General features: G+C 42.8%; 2 protein-coding genes across 3 annotated transcripts in view; one reads left to right on the plus strand and one right to left on the minus strand.

Annotated features, from left to right (window-relative positions):
* The first annotated feature begins 2,208 nt into the window (after window positions 1-2,208).
* On the plus strand, window positions 2,209-16,906 carry RNFT1 (ring finger protein, transmembrane 1). 2 transcript variants are annotated; one of them, XM_055130144.1, is made up of 9 exons: window positions 2,209-2,558; window positions 3,762-4,219; window positions 4,419-4,495; window positions 6,641-6,741; window positions 9,853-10,006; window positions 10,803-10,961; window positions 12,609-12,674; window positions 15,061-15,162; window positions 15,701-16,904. In XM_055130144.1, exons 2-9 carry the CDS (start codon window positions 3,817-3,819, stop codon window positions 15,833-15,835), a joined length of 1,197 nt encoding a protein of 398 aa, XP_054986119.1. In that variant the 5' UTR covers window positions 2,209-2,558; window positions 3,762-3,816; the 3' UTR covers window positions 15,836-16,904. The 2 variants fall into 2 exon arrangements, with proteins under 2 accessions (XP_054986119.1, XP_054986120.1); XM_055130145.1 differs by lacking the exon at window positions 2,209-2,558 and having other exon boundaries at window positions 3,766-4,219; window positions 15,701-16,906.
* Window positions 12,707-17,205, minus strand: part of RPS6KB1 (ribosomal protein S6 kinase B1) — a 57,126-nt gene continuing 52,627 nt past the window's right edge. The window contains exon 15 of the mRNA XM_055130139.1: window positions 12,707-14,276. Coding sequence (XP_054986114.1) covers window positions 14,111-14,276 — 166 coding nt within the window. The 3' untranslated portion in view covers window positions 12,707-14,110. The remainder of the gene's footprint in view (window positions 14,277-17,205) is intronic.

Genomic DNA, 17,205 nt, shown 5'->3' on the forward strand with positions numbered 1-17,205 from the left:
ATGGTCCCCTGAGCACCGCCAGGGGTAATTCCTGAGTGCATGAGCCAGGAATGACCCCTGTGCATTGCCGGGTGTGACCCAAAAAGCAAAAAAAAAAAAAAAAAAGAGTAAGGCATATTAGCACTATAGCACCGTCATCCCATTGTTCATCAATTTGCTCAAGCGGGCACCAGTAACGTCTCCATTGTTAATATATTAAATTTACATAAGTGTCACATATGCTAAAATTATTAATGTACAAACTGATGTACTATGTGGCTGTTGTTGGATGAGATTGTCTACTTTTCCCCTAAATTTTCCTATAAAGAACATTTATTTTGGGAGGTGGTCATTAAGCCATACCTGCAATGTTCAGGAGTGGTGACACCAGGTGGTGCTCAGGGAGCCATATTTGATACCAGGGATTCAATCCAGGTCAGCTGCATGCACCTTAACCCATGAACTATCTCTCTATCCCCGATAAAGTCTAAAATTGAAATGTCCCTGCTGCAGCTAGAGTATACATATAAATAAATTTATTTGAAAATTTCACTGCAATCTATAGAATTTTACCTGTTTTGGCTGTAGACTGAATAATGTGTGTCTGGCCTTATAATTATTATGCTGATACCCTACTGGTCACTGTCACTGTCATCCCGTTGTTCATCGATTTGTTTGAGCGGGCACCAGTAACATCTCTCATTGAGAGACTTATTGTTACTGTTTTTGGCATATCCAATATGCACGGGTAGCTTGCCAGGCTCTGACGCAAGGGCTCGATACTCTCGGTAGCTTGCCGGGCTCTCAGAGAGGGGCGGAGGAATCGAACTTGGGTCGGCCACATGAAACCCTACTAATAACAAATATTAAAAGCAGTCCTTCAGACAAAGCTGTCTATAGTTTTTTTGGGGGGCGGTTACACCCGGCGATACTGAGGGGTTACTCCTGTCTCTGCACTCAAGAATTACTCCTGGAGTGCTGGGGGACCATATGGGATGGCGAAGATCAAACCCAGGTCAGCCTCGTGCAAGGCAAACGCCCTATCCACTGTACTATCGCTCCAGCCCCCTGTCAATAGTTATAAATCAGGTAGTGACCACTAACAGACTGTGTCCCCTTTCCTATAGATTTTTTATAGAAAAGATGTCACACAACACACACACACACACACACACACACACACACACACCTGTCCTCTACTCGTGATGACTGAGGACCAGACCCAATTCATTCCCACATTTCCAGGATTATAGGAAAGCAACCAAGCGGTCATTTCTAGAAACTAGCATCAATTAGAATCAAGTTTGTGGTTCAAAATGGACAGGCTCTAGGTGGATGTGAGGGATGGAGCATATTCAGTATCATTCAAATATATTCTCACAGGGCTCTGAAGTTTTAAATTTTAGTTTCTCATAAACTCATATATGTATGTATGTATATACACACATTTATGCACTGTAGCACTATCATCCCCTTGCTCATAGATTTGCTCTAGAGGGCACCAGTAACTCTCCGTTGTGAGACTTGTTACTGTTTTTGGCATTATCCAATACGCCACGGGTAGCTTGCCAGGCTCTGGGGCGGGATATTCTCGGTAGCATGCCCGGCGTCCGAGAGGGAAGGAGGAATCAAAGCCGGGTCAGCTGCGAGCAAAGCAAACGACCTACCCGCTGTGCTCTCGCTCCTATGCATATGTATATGTGTATGTATGTATATTATATATGTGTATAAAATATAATAGCACTGAAATGCAACAATAAATTTCAGGGGTCCATCCATACCCTTGTTCCGATTTTGGCCACCCCGCCCCCAGCTTTTCTTTGTAAACTTTTTAGGACAATCAAAACTACAGCGGAAAACAGTCAAGTTCTTGTAACACACAAGGTCGGGGGTTACAAATCCAGTTCCGACCTCGTATTTGAAATGAGGGGAGGGCGTGGAAGCCGGGGTGGGAGGCGGGGACCCCCAGCACGCAGACGTGCAAGCCCACCGCCGGGCACTGCGGCTCCCCGCAGGTGCGGAAGCGCTCCCGGGGGTCCGCGGCGAGTCCCTCGAGGACGGACGCGAAATCCCGGTACAAACTGCACCCGGCGGCCGCGGGGCGTCCCGACACTCTCACCCGGCCCGGCCCCCGAGACCCCCGTGACCGCGGCTGCTCGCGGCTCCGCCTCCCGGAGGCCGACGTCGAGGGGCCTGAGGGAGACCAGCGCCGGGCGCGGCGAGGACCGGGCGCGCAGCCCCGGGCGCTGAGGACGCGGAAAAGCGCCGCTCCGTGCGGCGCGCGCGGGCGGGGACCCGTCCTACCTCGAGACGCACGGACGTGGCCGCGGCTGCTTCCGGCCGACGTCAGCGGGCCCCGCACCCCGCGACGCCCCCTCCCCCCACGGTCGCGACGCGCGGGGGCGGACACGCGCGCGTGAGGACGTCGGGGCGCGCGCGCCGGCGCGCCGAGTCTGAGGCCGAGTTGGCGGCGGGGAGCTCGGAGGGGACTGACCGGCCCTGGTCCGCGGGCCGCGCCGCGGCGTCGCCCACTCCCTGCAGCCGCTGCCGGGGCCTCGGTCCGCTCACCGTCATGCGAGGTCAGGCCGGGGCGGACGCGGGCGGGCGGGCGGGCGCGAGGACCGGGTCGCGCGCGAGGGGCTCGGCGGAGGAGAAGCGGGGCGCGCCGCGGGGACTGCGGAAGAGTCGTTCGCGTTTACTTGCCCCCGACCCCCGGCCCCCGCAGATCGGTTTGTGGGTCCGAGGAGGGCGGGAGGGGGCTGTGATTGATGGAGAAGACGCCCGAACGGCTCCGTCCCACCGGGGCCTCGGGGGTGGGGGGCGCTAGACCCGGGCCCGGGCGCTTCGGGCAGAGCCTTGCGGGGAAGGCAGCGAGGAAACCGCCGGACGGTGGCTGGGGAGTCGCACCCGGGACGGGGTGCAGACGCCGCGGACCCTAGCGTCCTCCCGCGGAAAAGGGCAGCGCCGCCAGGCCGCCCACCCTGGCTCTTGAGCACCTTTCCCGGCCTTCCCCTTCCCCTGCCCCGCCTCCCTTCCGCCGGTGTGGCCTTTTCCGGGGCGCGGGGTAACTGTCGGGCGCCGCCTCGCAGCTGCACGACTGATGCAGCCCCCAGTGCGTCTGTTTGAACGGGATTTAAGGCGACATCCTTTTGGAGAAAGAGAATCCTTTTGGTATTACCAGAAGCCCTTTCTTATTAGCACGGGGAAAGCTGTTTCTGCCGAAGACTCAATTTGTAGGTCACCTGAATGCAGTGCTTATTATTAGCTATCTTTAATGATCATTTATGAGGCATTAACACACGGGGGACGGGGTGGAGACGAACCACCCTAGTCTTTTTGCAAGCGTTGAAAAATACTGATTCACTCTAATGACACGTATGATATAGGATCCACATCAAGATGAAACTGCCCCGGATGGGCAGGAAAACGGTGGTGAAGCGTCAGATATGACCCGGTACTAGCGCTTACATTATGGACCTCTGCTGGGCACGCATATTTGCTATTTTGATGACTCCTCCTTCGTGGTTAGAGGATTCTGAAACTTTTCTAGCAGAAAGTTTCCTAGCATCTGAAATATTTTTAACAGTTGTTCCGGGAAAGATAGTTTGGCTCCGGAGCTTCAGCAAAAAGAGAAGCAGGAAGTCTAGTAACTAGTCAGAGGTTCAAAGAACTCATCTAATGACTTGCTCAGCCTGGGCTCTAGTGAATAAAGGCATCTCAGTGAGCATTAAGTTATCTGTACCTAACTGTGCACTGAACATGCATTTTGCTCTGACTTGTAGGAGCCAGCACCCTGAAGCAAAGAAATCTGGATCACAGAAAAAGTATTCCAGGGTCATGCAGGCCAGCTGCAGCCAACTCAGCAGTCCTTCCGGAACTGCAGGCTGTGATGCAGCCTCGGCCTCCCAACGTGTACACCCGAGATTGACAGGGGATGCCTCAGCTCTTCATTCCAGCGATGTTCATATCCAGATAAACTCCATTCCTAAAGAATGTGCTGAAAATCTAAGCTCCCGAAATACAAAGTCAGGTGTCCGTAGCTGTGCCCATGGATGTGGCCATAGTTGCAGCCGGAGCCATTCCCACAGTGAAGCCTGGCTGCCTGATGATCCTGCCATGGAGCCTGGAGATCCTGGTGGAAGCTCCTTCTCAGAATTCGGCTATGTCTTCAAGTGGCTGCAAAAAAGTCTCCCCTATATTTTGATTCTGGGTGTGAAACTTGTCATGCAGCATCTAACAGGTAGGGTATAATAAGACTGTGTTGTTTCATTGCTCAGTTCCCTTTATTTCTTTATTGATAATTGATCTTAATCCAAGTGTTTTAGTTCATTGTTTTCTGTTAGTTTTTAAAATAATTTGTTTTCTTTAAATTCATGTTATTGTTTGAATTTTTGATTTTTTTTTCCCCTTTCAATTAACTGGAGCTTATTTTCTAACAGGAATTTCTCTTGGAATTGGGCTGCTTACAACTTTTATGTATGCAAACAAAAGCATTGTAAATCAGGTTTTTCTAAGAGTAAGTATAATAAGTAACTACAAAAATAATTTAATTTTCTCTCTTGAGAGAAATGAAAGAGTGACCAAGTTAAATAGAAAATAACAGCTATCATAAATGACAAATGTTATGTTTTTATTTATTTATCTCCTGACCTGAATCAATTATATGTCCTAATGTAAAATTGCTTTACCTTATTTTCTTTATATTTTTTGTTCCTGATAAAACAAAAAGCAAACAAAATAATAAAAAGTTTAGAACATGGGCTGGTGAGGTAATAGGGGTTGCATGTGGCAGACCCATGTTCATTGACCTAGCATAGCACGGTCCTCCAAATACTGCCGGGAACAGTCCCCAGGAGAGCCAGGAGAAGAGCCTGAGCAATGTGTGTGACCCTCCAAATCCAAGCCCCTTTCTCAAACAATAATATACTATTTGATCTGCCAAGTGCTTTAATGTTTTGAGCTAATTTAATTAAATACTATTAAAAAGTAGTTGTTTTCACTTTAAGACTTAAAACAAATGTACATAGAATTGGATATTGAATTGCTTAGATCCCCTTTAAACTTTAAAATAAACTTCTAAGTTTTTCCATAACGAGATATTGGAATTCTATCCATATAGACTGGGGAAATTAGGATTAGGTTATAAAATTTTACCTTGAAGCACCTTAAACGGTTGTTATGCAGGGCCGGAGCGATAGCACAGCGGGTAGGGCGTTTGCCTTGCACTCGGCCGACCCGGGTTCGATCCCCGGCATCCCATATGGTCCCCCAAGCACCGCCAGGAGTAACTCCTGAGTGCAAAGCCAGGAGTAACCCCTGAGCATCGCTGGGTGTGACCCAAAAAGCAAAAAAAAAAAAAAAAAAAAACGGTTGTTATGCATTCTGGCTTGAAAATTTGTAGTTAGAAACTTTAAAAGATTAAATTTAAACTAGGATTTGAATATTTTTAAGCTAAAATTAAAATAGTTTAGGCCAGAGTGATAATACACTGAGTAGGGCGTTTGCCTTTCATGCAACCACCCTTGGTTTGATCCTCAGCATATTGGTTCCCTGAGGCCACTGGGAGTGATTCCTATGCACTGCCAGGTGTCCCCCACCCAAATAAGATTAAATTAAACACCTTGAAAAGTGACTGTGTCATTTATTCTTTAATTTGTTTAGGTTTGGGAGGGTCACACCTGACTGTGCTTGAGGCTCTCCTGACTTGGTGCTTTCTGGTGGTATCGGGGTGACCATGTAGTGCCAGGGATCAAACAAACTTGGGCCTCTGAAGACAAAACATGCATTCAGTTTGTTGAGCATCGCCCCAGCCTTGTGTTATTTCTTTACTGTGCTCTGCTCTTTTCTCTCTTATTTCCTAATAAGAATGTTTTACTGCCCTAAAAGGACCCAAATTACTTGGTGACAGAAAACATGCCCTGGATTCAATTACCAGCACAAAAAGAATGCCTGAGTAAATATGTATTTTCTGAGAATTAAAATATACACTTAGAAAATGTTTAAATGCATTTTAAAAATTCTCTTTTGTGGGTGATAGCTCAAAGAGCTGGATAACATGCTTTGCATGTTGGATTGATCCCCATCACCAAAAGTCCCCAATATACTGCCAGTAGTTCCTGAGCGTGCCAGGTATGGCCCTAAAACCAAAATACAGTTGTTTTGTAAGGGAGGTACAAAATACACTGTTGGAAAGGTAAAGTTTGTGTTTGGCTGTCAACTTGTATAGGATTTGGTTTCTTTGATACCGGTAGTTTTTATATGATTATGAAACTAATCATTACTATTTTGCAATGCATGAGGTCTCCTTCATGGAAGGTAGATGCTTTATCACTGGGCCTTATCCTTGACCCAGGAAACTTGTTGTACTTGTGAAACTCTGTTTAAGGTTGGGAATCTGGTTCAGTGATAAAGCACCTACTTTGCATGTGTGAGGCTTTGGGTTTGATCTCTGTCACAGCCCCCCAAAATTGTTACTTTTCTTCAATTAAAATGGGTATTGTTTTTATCTATAGATATATAGACTGGTGATCAACACTTTGTAAGATTAACCTATTAGGATGTTCTATTAGACATGAAAATAATTTGATGATAAAATAATTTGATGGCATGTATTATTTTGGCATAATTCAAAGTAATAAATTATAAATTGTTTATTTTTCAGGAGAGGTGCTCAAAGATTCAGTGTGCTTGGTTACTGATATTCTTAGCAGGATCTTCTGTTCTTTTGTATTACACCTTTCAGTCTCAGTCACTTTATTACAGGTAATTAGTGGTCCAAGAACACACTTTTTTAAAATTATATATTCCTAGCATTGTGTATACCTACTTGCACATATTGTTATAGATCAGTTTTTACCTGTCTCCTTCCAGCTTTCAGAACTATAAATGACTTAAATTTGTATCCCAACTGCCTTGTTTTATAGAAGGTGTTTCATAATTTGAGTTTTTACTTACTAATATTTTTTACGTACTATTAAAGGTGGTGGTCTTTCTTTGGTGGAGGGGATTCCACATCTGGATGTGCTTGGGTGCTACTACTGGCTTAGAGCTTGGGGATCACTTCAGACCATTCCAAGGACCAAAACTACGGTTTTGGCATGCAAAGCACAAGATCCAGCCCTCTGAGCCATCTCCCTAGCCTTATTATTGTTTGTTATTTTAATCAGTAAAAATTATTTATAAAATGTACAATGTGGTATTTAGAGGTAGATAGATGTACTTTGTGTGTGTGAAATGATGTCCACAATCCCTTTTATCAAGTTAATATCCATCACCTTCTTTGGTTATGTCAAGAAAATGCTAGATTGGTGGGGAGAGGTGGTTGTGGGTGGGTTTCCATCACACATGATGATGCTCAGAGCTTACGCCTGACTCTGCTCCTAGATATTACTCCTGGTGGTGCTGGGGGGCCATCTGGGATGCTAGGGATTGTACCCAGGTCAGCCATGTGCAAGGCAAGCACCCTGCATGCTATACTATCGCTCTGGGCCCTAGATTGTTGTTCCTAGAAGTAAAAAGACTTGCTTAAGGACATGAGTTGATAGATTTCCATGTCAGATGAGGTATTTGTTTTGGGAGGCTTTAATTAAATAATTCTAAATCCTGATTTCATTGTCCACATGTGGCCAAACTGGGCTATGATTTGTAAGTGGGGCCAGTACTACTCAGAATGAATTATGTAGATACGTGTGGGGAGAAAGTCAAGACGATGATCCCTGGGTTTTCAGTTAAAGCACCTGACTACATGGTAGTACTATTTACTGGGCAAGCAACTTCTTTTTTAAAAAATTAATTAACTTACAGGTTTTGGGCTACACATAGCAGTGCTCAGGGCTTAATGCTGGCTCAGCATGCAGGAATTATTCCTGGTTGGCTTGGGACCATGGGTCTGCTGGGGATTGAACCCAGGCAGGCCACATGCAAGCAAGCACTTTACATGCTGTACTATTACTCCCCCCACCTCCCTAAACACACCTTTTTTTCTTTGGTAAGCACCATTTCTGGGGGAGAATCAACTAATTTTGAACATTTTACGTTTGAGAGGCCACATTAAGTGATTATAGGGGCTAGAGAGATAGTACAGTAGGTAAGGCACATGCCTTGCATGTGCCTGACCCAGGTCTGATCCCTGGCATCCCATATCAGCCCCTAAGGAATAGCTCCTGAGCATTGCTTGGGTATTGACCCCAAAACTAACGGTGTGTGTGTGTGTGTGTGTGTGTGTGTGTGTGTGTGTGTGTGTGTGTGTGTGTGTGTGTGTGTGTGTGTGTGTGTGTGTGTGTGTGTGTATAATCGATAGCACAGCGGGTTCGATTCCTCTGTCCCTCTCTAAGAGCCTGGCAAGCTACGGAGAGTATCCCGCCCACAAAGCCTGCCAAACTCTCTGTGACATATTTGATATGCCAAAAACAGTAACAAGAAGTCTCACAATGGAGATATTACTGGTGCCCGCTCAAGCAAATCCATGAACAATGGGACAACAGTGATATATATATATATATACATATACATATATAAAAAATATTTATGACTGGAGAGACTACAAAGGACAAGGCACTTGCATAGCTTAGAGCTGTGGCTACAATCCTGATCAGCCAAGTACAGCACCAGGAGTAGCCCTTGAACACCACTGGTGGGCATCCTATAAATTCCCCACCTACAAAAAGAAAAGATGACAGACATATGGACATAGTGATTATGGATCTGATGTACATGTCTTGAGCTGTGTAGAGGTTAATGCTATATATTTTGGTGTTAACACCATATGGTTGAAACTTAAAAATTATGAACACTGACAAGATTAACAAGGGGGAAAATGTAGACAGAAAGGAGCTGAAGATTGGACATAAAATTAGAAAAGAACAGTAGCCCCCAAAAGAGAGGAGAAAAAAAAATTTTTTCCCCTTTCTATCACATATGAGAACAGTTAAAAAGAGGACATGGTATTTAGAAGTTTCAGAAGAAAATAATAGGTAAAATGGGAAAGGAGGATCTTTGAAGGGCCAGAGTAATAGTGCATTGGGTAGTGTCCTTGCATGTGGCCCACCCAGGTTCAAGCTCCAGCATCTTATATGGCCTCTGAGCTCTCCAGGAGTGATTCCTGAGTGCAAAGCTGGGAATACAGCTGGGCGTGGCCCGAAGCTCAATACAAGGGATCTTTGAACTTTTGGCATAATTGGTACTAAAATACCAATTGACACAATTGATAAGAGCAGTCCAGTGAAAATAAGGTGATAGAATCCCTAGTGGAGTTGTTTGAAGACAAAGTATTAAATGTCTAGTATTAAGGATTTTTGGGTTTATAATATCCAGAATGGTATCAACTTTGTCTAGCAAGAAAATTGGTCTTTTTGCTATGGAAGTGTGATACGAAATTTAAGCAAAAGACTCTAAAATAAGGAAAATGTGGCCAGGTAGCTCAGTGGGATGAGTGCTTGCAAAGGGTTCATGTTTGATGCCGGCACCACACAGTTTCCCTCAGGCTGGGAGGAGTCCTGAGAGCCCTACCAAGTGTGGCCTCAAACCAAAAAAAATTAAAATTAGCAAAATGTTCCTGGGGAAGTGGCTCGGGTACTAGAACACGTGCCTTGCATACATGATGGAAGCCCTAGGTTTGATCCCTGGCACCATGTATGTGCACACAAAAGCAAAATGATCTCCCATTCTCCTTACATGATTTCAAATACATTCCAAACTCTAATTAACTAAATTCTAATATCTTTCCAAACAAAATGTACATTTTCTTGTACATTAAAATAAGATGCTTGGTTGCAATTAAAACCACCTCCATCAAAATCTATAGGGGGAAATCCTTAGTAATTTTCCTTTGTATGTTGAGCTAGTAAATTAAAATTTTTTTTTTTCTCTCGGTAGCTTAATTTTTTTAAATCCTACTTTGGACCATTTAAACTTCTGGGAAGTACTTTGGATTATTGGAATTACAGATTTTGTTTTGAAATTTCTCTTCATGGGCTTAAAATGCCTTATATTATTGGTGCCTTCTTTCATCATGCCTTTTAAATCCAAGGTAAGAAACTTAAGTATTTTTGGAATAATGTTAGTGCAAACCACAATATACTATTTATTATTCATTTAAATGACTCCTTTTGGAAAATTTCAGTTTGTTAAATAATTTAATTATATAATTTTAAACTGACAGCCATTTCCTCTAGAATTTGAGCCTAAATAATAACCTACTCAAACAAAATTGATTTGCGTCAGAATAATCTAAAATTCAGTTCCCACTCCATATCAAAAACATTTAGATTTGTACTTTATTTTTCCTTTAAAGCCTTACCAGTTGATATTTGAAAACTGCACTTGTTGGGGCCGGAGCGATAGCACAGCGGGTAGGGCATTTGCCTTGCACGCAGCCGACCCGGGTTCGATCCCCGGCATCCCATATGGTCCCCCAAGCACCGCCAGGAGTAATTCCTGAGTGCAAAGCCAGGAGTAACCCCTGAGTATCGCTGGGTGTGACCCTAAAAGCAAAAAAAAAAAAAACAACAACAAAAAAAAACTGCACTTGTTCAGTGGCTTTGTGTATTCAATGAAAACATAAATCCTTGTAATTGACTAAAACATCCATGCATGCATACATTTATAGTATACATAAAACATTTTCACTATGTTATTCTTCAGAAGTAGCTTGAAACAGATATATAGATCAGAACAAAAATGAGGCTGTCAAAAGAAAAAAGTGAGGCTGTCAGTCAATAACATCTATATTACTGTGCCATTTGCTCTTGATATCTGTCCAGTTTGAAGTATTTATACTATGTGTTACTTGAGTAACTATTTTTTTCTTTTTCCTTCTTTTTCAGGGTTACTGGTACATGCTTTTAGAAGAATTATGTCAGTATTACCGAACTTTTGTCCCAATGCCAGTCTGGTTTCGTTATCTAGTAAACTATGGGGAATTTGGTGACATGACTAGATGGAGTCTTGGGATACTGCTGGCTTTACTCTACCTCATATTAAAAGTAGGTAATGTTAGTATTGTCATATTATTGATATAATCACAAATTCTCCTAATTGCTACTACTGTCATAACTGATTTTTAGAGTATTCTTATATCACATATATATTAGATATGAAGTAATGGCAGGTTTCTGTTGAGAAATAGAAATACAAGGCCAAAGAGATGGCTCAAGTTGGACTACGTGCTCTGCATGCAAGAGGCCCAGGTTCCATCACCACTATCAGATCCTCTGCTCCCTGAGCAAAGCTGAGAACACTGTTGGCTGTGACCCCAAAACAAAAAAGAAACCCTCAAAGAAAGCTAAAGAAATGTAAGATCTGAGGGCCAGAGCGATAGCACAGCGGGTAGGGCGTTTGCCTTGCATGCGGCCGACCCGGGTTCAGTCCTTGGCATCCCATATGGTCCCCCAAGCACCGCCAGGAGTAATTCCTGAGTGAAAAGCCAGGAGTGACCCTTGAGCATTGCTGGGTGTGACCCAAAAAGAAGAAAAAAAAATGTAGCATCTGAGCTAATATAGGGGTTGAGCCAACTGTATTGTATACAGCCTTTAGTACCATGCAGATTGGCACCCACCCCTGCAAAACAAAAAAGAGGGGGAAATAAATGGAAATAGATGATTTCATTTGTTTTCCGCTGTAGAGGTCACTCTGGAAGGTGCTGGGGACTGAGCACTGCAAGTACTCTGCAACCTGAGGCATAGCTCCAACCCACGAAAATAGATACTTTATTTTTATCCGATTTGCTGTTTTTTTGTTTTGTTTTGAAGGAGTGGTCTCCCTTGACCTTAGACTAAGGGCAGAGAAACAGATGGAGAATATACTCATTCTCCCCAAATAGCATTTGTCACATACATGGTTCTCAGATAATTGGAGTACTCTGTCCTGTTCTCTGTATCTGCTCTCTGCAGTGTAATCACTTTATGAAACTTTACTTTTTGGGTTTTGAACCACGTAGGAGTGGGGCTTCTGCCTGCAAGATGTGGTCAAAGCCTGTCCAGAGCTTCTTTCAAGCCCCGATAAAACATTATCCCCTGCCCTCTTGGGGTTGGCTAGGGGCCACCACTACTAGCACCTGGGAGTTAAGAGCCATGTAGTGCTTTTAACTTCGAGCTTGAAAGCCATATAGTGCCATGGATCAAAGCTGGGGCCCTGTACCTACTAGCAGGGACTTTAGCCCTTTGAGCTGGTGAAACTTTAAAAAATGTTTAGAACCTCTGAGCCAGGTAAAAATACTTCCTCTGACTTTTTTTTTTCTTGATCAAATTATAATTTTAGATATTTGGATGTGTCTCAGCCTGTCATGAGGTCCAAAGAGATAGTACAAGGGTAAAGGTGCTTGCATGCAGCTGACTTGTGTTGATCTCCAGTACATCATGATCCCTTGAGCAAAACTGGGAGCAAACAGGACAAAACTGGGGGTAGCACCCAAGTACTGAGCTGGTATGACCCCAAAACAAAATCTGGGAAGATGGCTTAGAAGATTGGGTTGTATGCTTTGCAAGTCCCACCTTTGTTCCGTAGGATGGTTGGCTTCAAGCAAGGCAATTAAATATTTAGTATCAGCATTTGAAATTAGGGTTTTTGATTCTGGGGTTAGTAAATAATAGCATTTGTTTTTAAATTAATGGATTGTCTTATTACTTTTACAGCTTTTGAACTGTTTTGGGCACCTAAGAACTTTCAGAAGAGTTTTGCGAGTATTTTTCACACGACCTGTAAGTACTTTTTACTAGTTAAGAGTAAACTAGTGGCCGGAGTGATAGTACAGCAGGCAGGGCCCTGCCTTGCATGCAACAGACCTGTATTTGATCCCTGGAACCCTGTATAGTCCGCCGAGCCCTGCCAGGAGTGATCCCTGAGCACAAAGCTAGAAGTAAATCTTGAGCACTGCCAGGTGCAACAAAAAATTAGTAATACATGTGCCTTGAAAATTTCTCACTGGACGAAATTCTCACACCAATTTCTAATTCTGTCTGTAAAAAATTAGTTCACAGCATGGAATGGAAATTCTAATTATAAACTTGGTTACTATGTGATTTTACTGCTGTGACAAACTGTAGGGCAAAGGGTATCTATTAAACAATCATTTGCTCTTTTAGGACCATACCTGGCAATGCCCAGGGCCTATCCCTGGCTCTGCTCAGGAATGACCCCTGGCAGTGCACAGGGGCCCATATGCAGTGCTAGGGATTCAAACTGGGCTTGGCAGGATGGATGCAAGGTAAGAGCCTCAAACATACTGTACTATCTCTCTGACCCAGTTTGTTTGCTCTATTGTAGCATTAGAAGTTTTTCGTATTGTGATAATCAGATTTGAGAGTATGATCCCTTGGCTACAGTCCACTGGTAACAGTTATTTGGTCATTGCTTAGGGGATGACTTATTAGGAAGCCAAACTAATAATATTTTTATTTATGTATTTGTTTGTGATTTTTGGACCATACCCGGCAGTGCTTGGGTTTACCTCCAACAGTGCTCAAGAGAATACATAGTGCCAGGGATTGAAACCAGGAGGGATGGAACCCAAGCTTCCTACGTGCAGAGCATGTGCCCAGTCCACTCAGCTTTACTCTGGCTCCCATAATAATGTTTAAAGGATACCAACAGGGCCAGAGAGATAGAACAGCAGGTAGGGCACTTGCTGGATATGGCTCCAAAACTGAAATAAATAACACAAAGGTTATCAACAAAGTGGACCACACTAACCCCTTTTAGTAAGATTGGGTTAGTAAGATAGTAATAAGTTTTGCTCTCATCCTATTAAGTTCAGCCATAGCCAACATTTTTTCATAAGTCTGACAGTTTATTAGCCGTTTTACTATAATTGATCTAGTAAAGCTTATGCTGAAATAATTCGTCTTTTAAGACACAAAGAAAATGTCATTCAGTTCTGATTTATTCCTATCTTAGGACAATGTCCTAGACTTTGCCAGAAAATGATCACCATCAGGCTGTGTCCTTACCAGAGGAGTATCTGCATCCGCACAATGTCATTCTATTTTATTTGATGGGAAGGAGGCAGTTTGGGCTACATGAGGCTGAGGACTTGATGGCTTACTCCTGGCTGTATGCTCAGGGACCTATGCATACAGTGCCAGGGATTGAACTCAGGTTGGCCACGAGTTAGCAAGTACATTAACTCCGTTCTCTGTCACCAAGAGTCACTGTCATCCCTTTGCGATTTGTTCGAGTGGGCACCAGTAATGTCTCTCATTGTGAGAGTTATTGCTACAGTTTTTGGCATATCCATTATGCCACGGGTAGCTTGCCAGGCTCTTCCATGCAGATGCGATATTCTGGGTAGCTTGCCGGGCTCTCTGAGAGGGTCAGAGGAATAGAACACAGGTTGGTCGCGTGAAAGGCGAACGCCCTACCGCTATATCGCTCCAGCCCATCGCCAAGATCTTAAAAGCGTGTCAGCCTAAGGTTAGTTTACTAAATGACATCCTACCAAAGGGAAATTGTATCCTCATTTATTTCTGGAATCTTTAATATCACCAGTCTCGAGAATTGTAGTTCTTACTTTTCAGCCACTCCTGGCAATTCAGGCAGGGAGGTCTCCAAAGTTAAACCTGGCAGTTTGCAGGTATTGCAGAATGGGGGGGGGGGGCTATGATGCATACAGAGTTGCAAAACTTGGTTATATTTCAAGTTCTTTAAGGCTCTTAAGTTGGATTTGTAGCATTTTAATCTTTTCCCAAGATCCTAGAATGTAATAACTTCACCTTGATACATACAGCTCATCAAAATAATTTTGCATATGTAGTTCAGCTACAAAATATTTGTATCCTTCAGATTTTTTCATATTAAACTTTTCTTCTTCTTTTTTGGTGGTGGTGGTGGTGGTGGTGGCACTCTGCAGTATTCAAGGGCTACACCTGGCATGTTACTTTGGGGGACCTGTGGTTAAAAGGCTCAAACCCACTGCCACTTGCACACTGTACTTGCACAAGATATGCACACTGTAGTCCTTTGAGCTATCTCCCTAGCCACTGGGAGAGTATTCAGATTCCTAGTTCCAGGGAGATTTGAGAATATGGAACTAGCTTTATTCTGAGGAATAGATTAAACATTTTGAATGAACAGAACTTCTCTTCATAGAGTTATGGTGTGGCTGCCAGCAAGAGACAGTGCTCAGATGTGGATGATATCTGTTCAATATGTCAAGCTGAATTTCAAAAGCCAATTCTTCTCATCTGTCAGGTAATTATATTTTTAAGCATCCTTAACATTAATACTTTTTTTGACACATAAAGAAAGATAAAAACTAAATTATTTGTAAATAGCAGCACTTGGGTACATATTAGTAACTTATTTGTGGATAATAAGCTTGGAAGATTAGCTAAATCTTGTCCCAGTAATTTTTATGCAGTGTACACAGGGGAAACAAATTCAAATGCAAGATCAGATATCAGAGTAATTAGGAAAAAAAGACAGTAATAATTAGATACTAGTCTTTTTGTATACTACTGTATAAAGCCCCTTCCTACAATTTGATAGTAATTGCCCTCAAGAAGTTTATTAAGTTGGTCATTACACTTTACGGAAAGTGGGTAAATAGATAGTACAGTTTAAGTAATAATAGTGGCCCTACTGCTAATGTTCCTGTATTCTTGAATTTGCTTATTTCTGAAAAAGGTATTTTTCTCCGAAATCCCAGTTTAAAGCATATGAATCTCTGTAAATGTGAATTTAAAATTAAAATTTTAAGTTTAAAATCTGGCTTTTGATTTCTTTACAGCATATATTTTGTGAAGAATGCATTTCCATATGGTTTACCAGAGAGAAAACATGTCCACTGTGCAGAACTGTGATTTCAGATCATATAAACAAATGGAAAGATGGAGCTACTTCATCACACCTACAGATATATTAAATTGTATTAACTGTTAAGGCCACAAAACACTAATTTCATTTGGTTACAATGATAAACATTAAAATGGATTTTCAGGGCTAGAAGTTAAGGAAATGTTTCTATTTTGTTGTAGATTTTAAGACTTAGTGCGGACTGGAAAGATAGTACAGTAGTAGGGCATTTGCCTTTTATGCGGCCATGCGGCCACTGGGACTTAATCCCCACCATTCCTTATAGTCCCCTGAGCACTGCCAGGAGCTATTTCTGAGTGCAGAGCCAGGAGCAACCCTGAGCACCGCCAAATGTGGCCAAAAACAAAACAGTGATAAGTGCACAGTCCACTTTATCAAGAGTAATAAAAGGCCTGTTTTCAGTATATATGTTGAGCTTTATGCATATGCAACATTTGTTCTACCCCAATTATGACATGTGATTGCAGTGTTGAATTGTAAATGTGTTTTCTAAATGTTGCCAAAATGGCAATTAGCTAGAACTAGTAGTTTTAGAGGAACTCAGGTGTTCTTTCCTGACACTGTTTGCAGAAGAATATTTTTCATATTTTAAAATATATATTATCTAAAAATAGAATTTTCTTTAGCATTGGCTAAAATTCCCATTCTAAAATGTCTCTAATTTTCATAAAATTTGTATTTTTACACAAAAAGTTCTAAATGCTATATTTTACCTGTTACAATCAGATTTTCTAAGACAGACTTACCGAAGATATATTTTAATATTGTATTCTCTGTAATATGATTAGCAATCAGTGAGAAGATTTAATTTTGTGCCTGAATCTCAAATTCTGCTATCAATTTTCATGTTCATGATCTTGCTTTTTGTATGGTGCCATGGACTACCTTGAAGTAACTATTAAAATAATTCACAGCTTGTAAATACCTGGCTTCACTGATCTGCATTGAGTGGCAAATAAGATCAACTTCATAAATTCTTAGGACTCTCTTTACAGCTGATCAACTCAAGAAGAGTTCTGGAATATTATGCTTGAATCACCACTACACAAAAGATTAAAACTCGGGCTGGGGTGATAGCACAGCGGGTAGGGCGTTTGCCTTGCACGCGGCCGACCCGGGTTCGATCCCAAGCATCCCATATGGTCCCCTGAGCACCGCCAGGGGAAATTCCTGAGTGCATGAGCCAGGAATGACCCCTGTGCATTGCCAGGTGTGACCCAAAAAGCAAAAAAAAAACCAAAAAACAAACAAACAAAAAAAGATTAAAACTCACACTCAGAAGCAATTAAGAAGCAACTAAGGGGTGGGGGCCAGAGCGACAGTACATCGGGTAGGATGTTTGCCTTGCACATGGCCGACCCGGATTCAATCCCTGGCATCCCATATGGTCCCCCAAGCACCACCAGGAGTAATTCCTGA

This window comes from Sorex araneus, chromosome 3 (assembly GCF_027595985.1).
Source record: "Sorex araneus isolate mSorAra2 chromosome 3, mSorAra2.pri, whole genome shotgun sequence".
Classification (NCBI taxonomy): domain Eukaryota; kingdom Metazoa; phylum Chordata; class Mammalia; order Eulipotyphla; family Soricidae; genus Sorex; species Sorex araneus.

Coding starts and splice junctions, on each gene's coding strand:
- RNFT1 (XM_055130144.1), top strand. CDS start 3,817: ATGCAGGCCAGCTGCAGCCAACTCAGCAGTCCTTCCGGAACTGCAGGC. Junction 4,220..4,418: donor TGTCATGCAGCATCTAACAG/GTAGGGTATAAT, acceptor ATTTTCTAACAG/GAATTTCTCTTGGAATTGGG. Junction 15,163..15,700: donor CAATTCTTCTCATCTGTCAG/GTAATTATATTT, acceptor ATTTCTTTACAG/CATATATTTTGTGAAGAATG.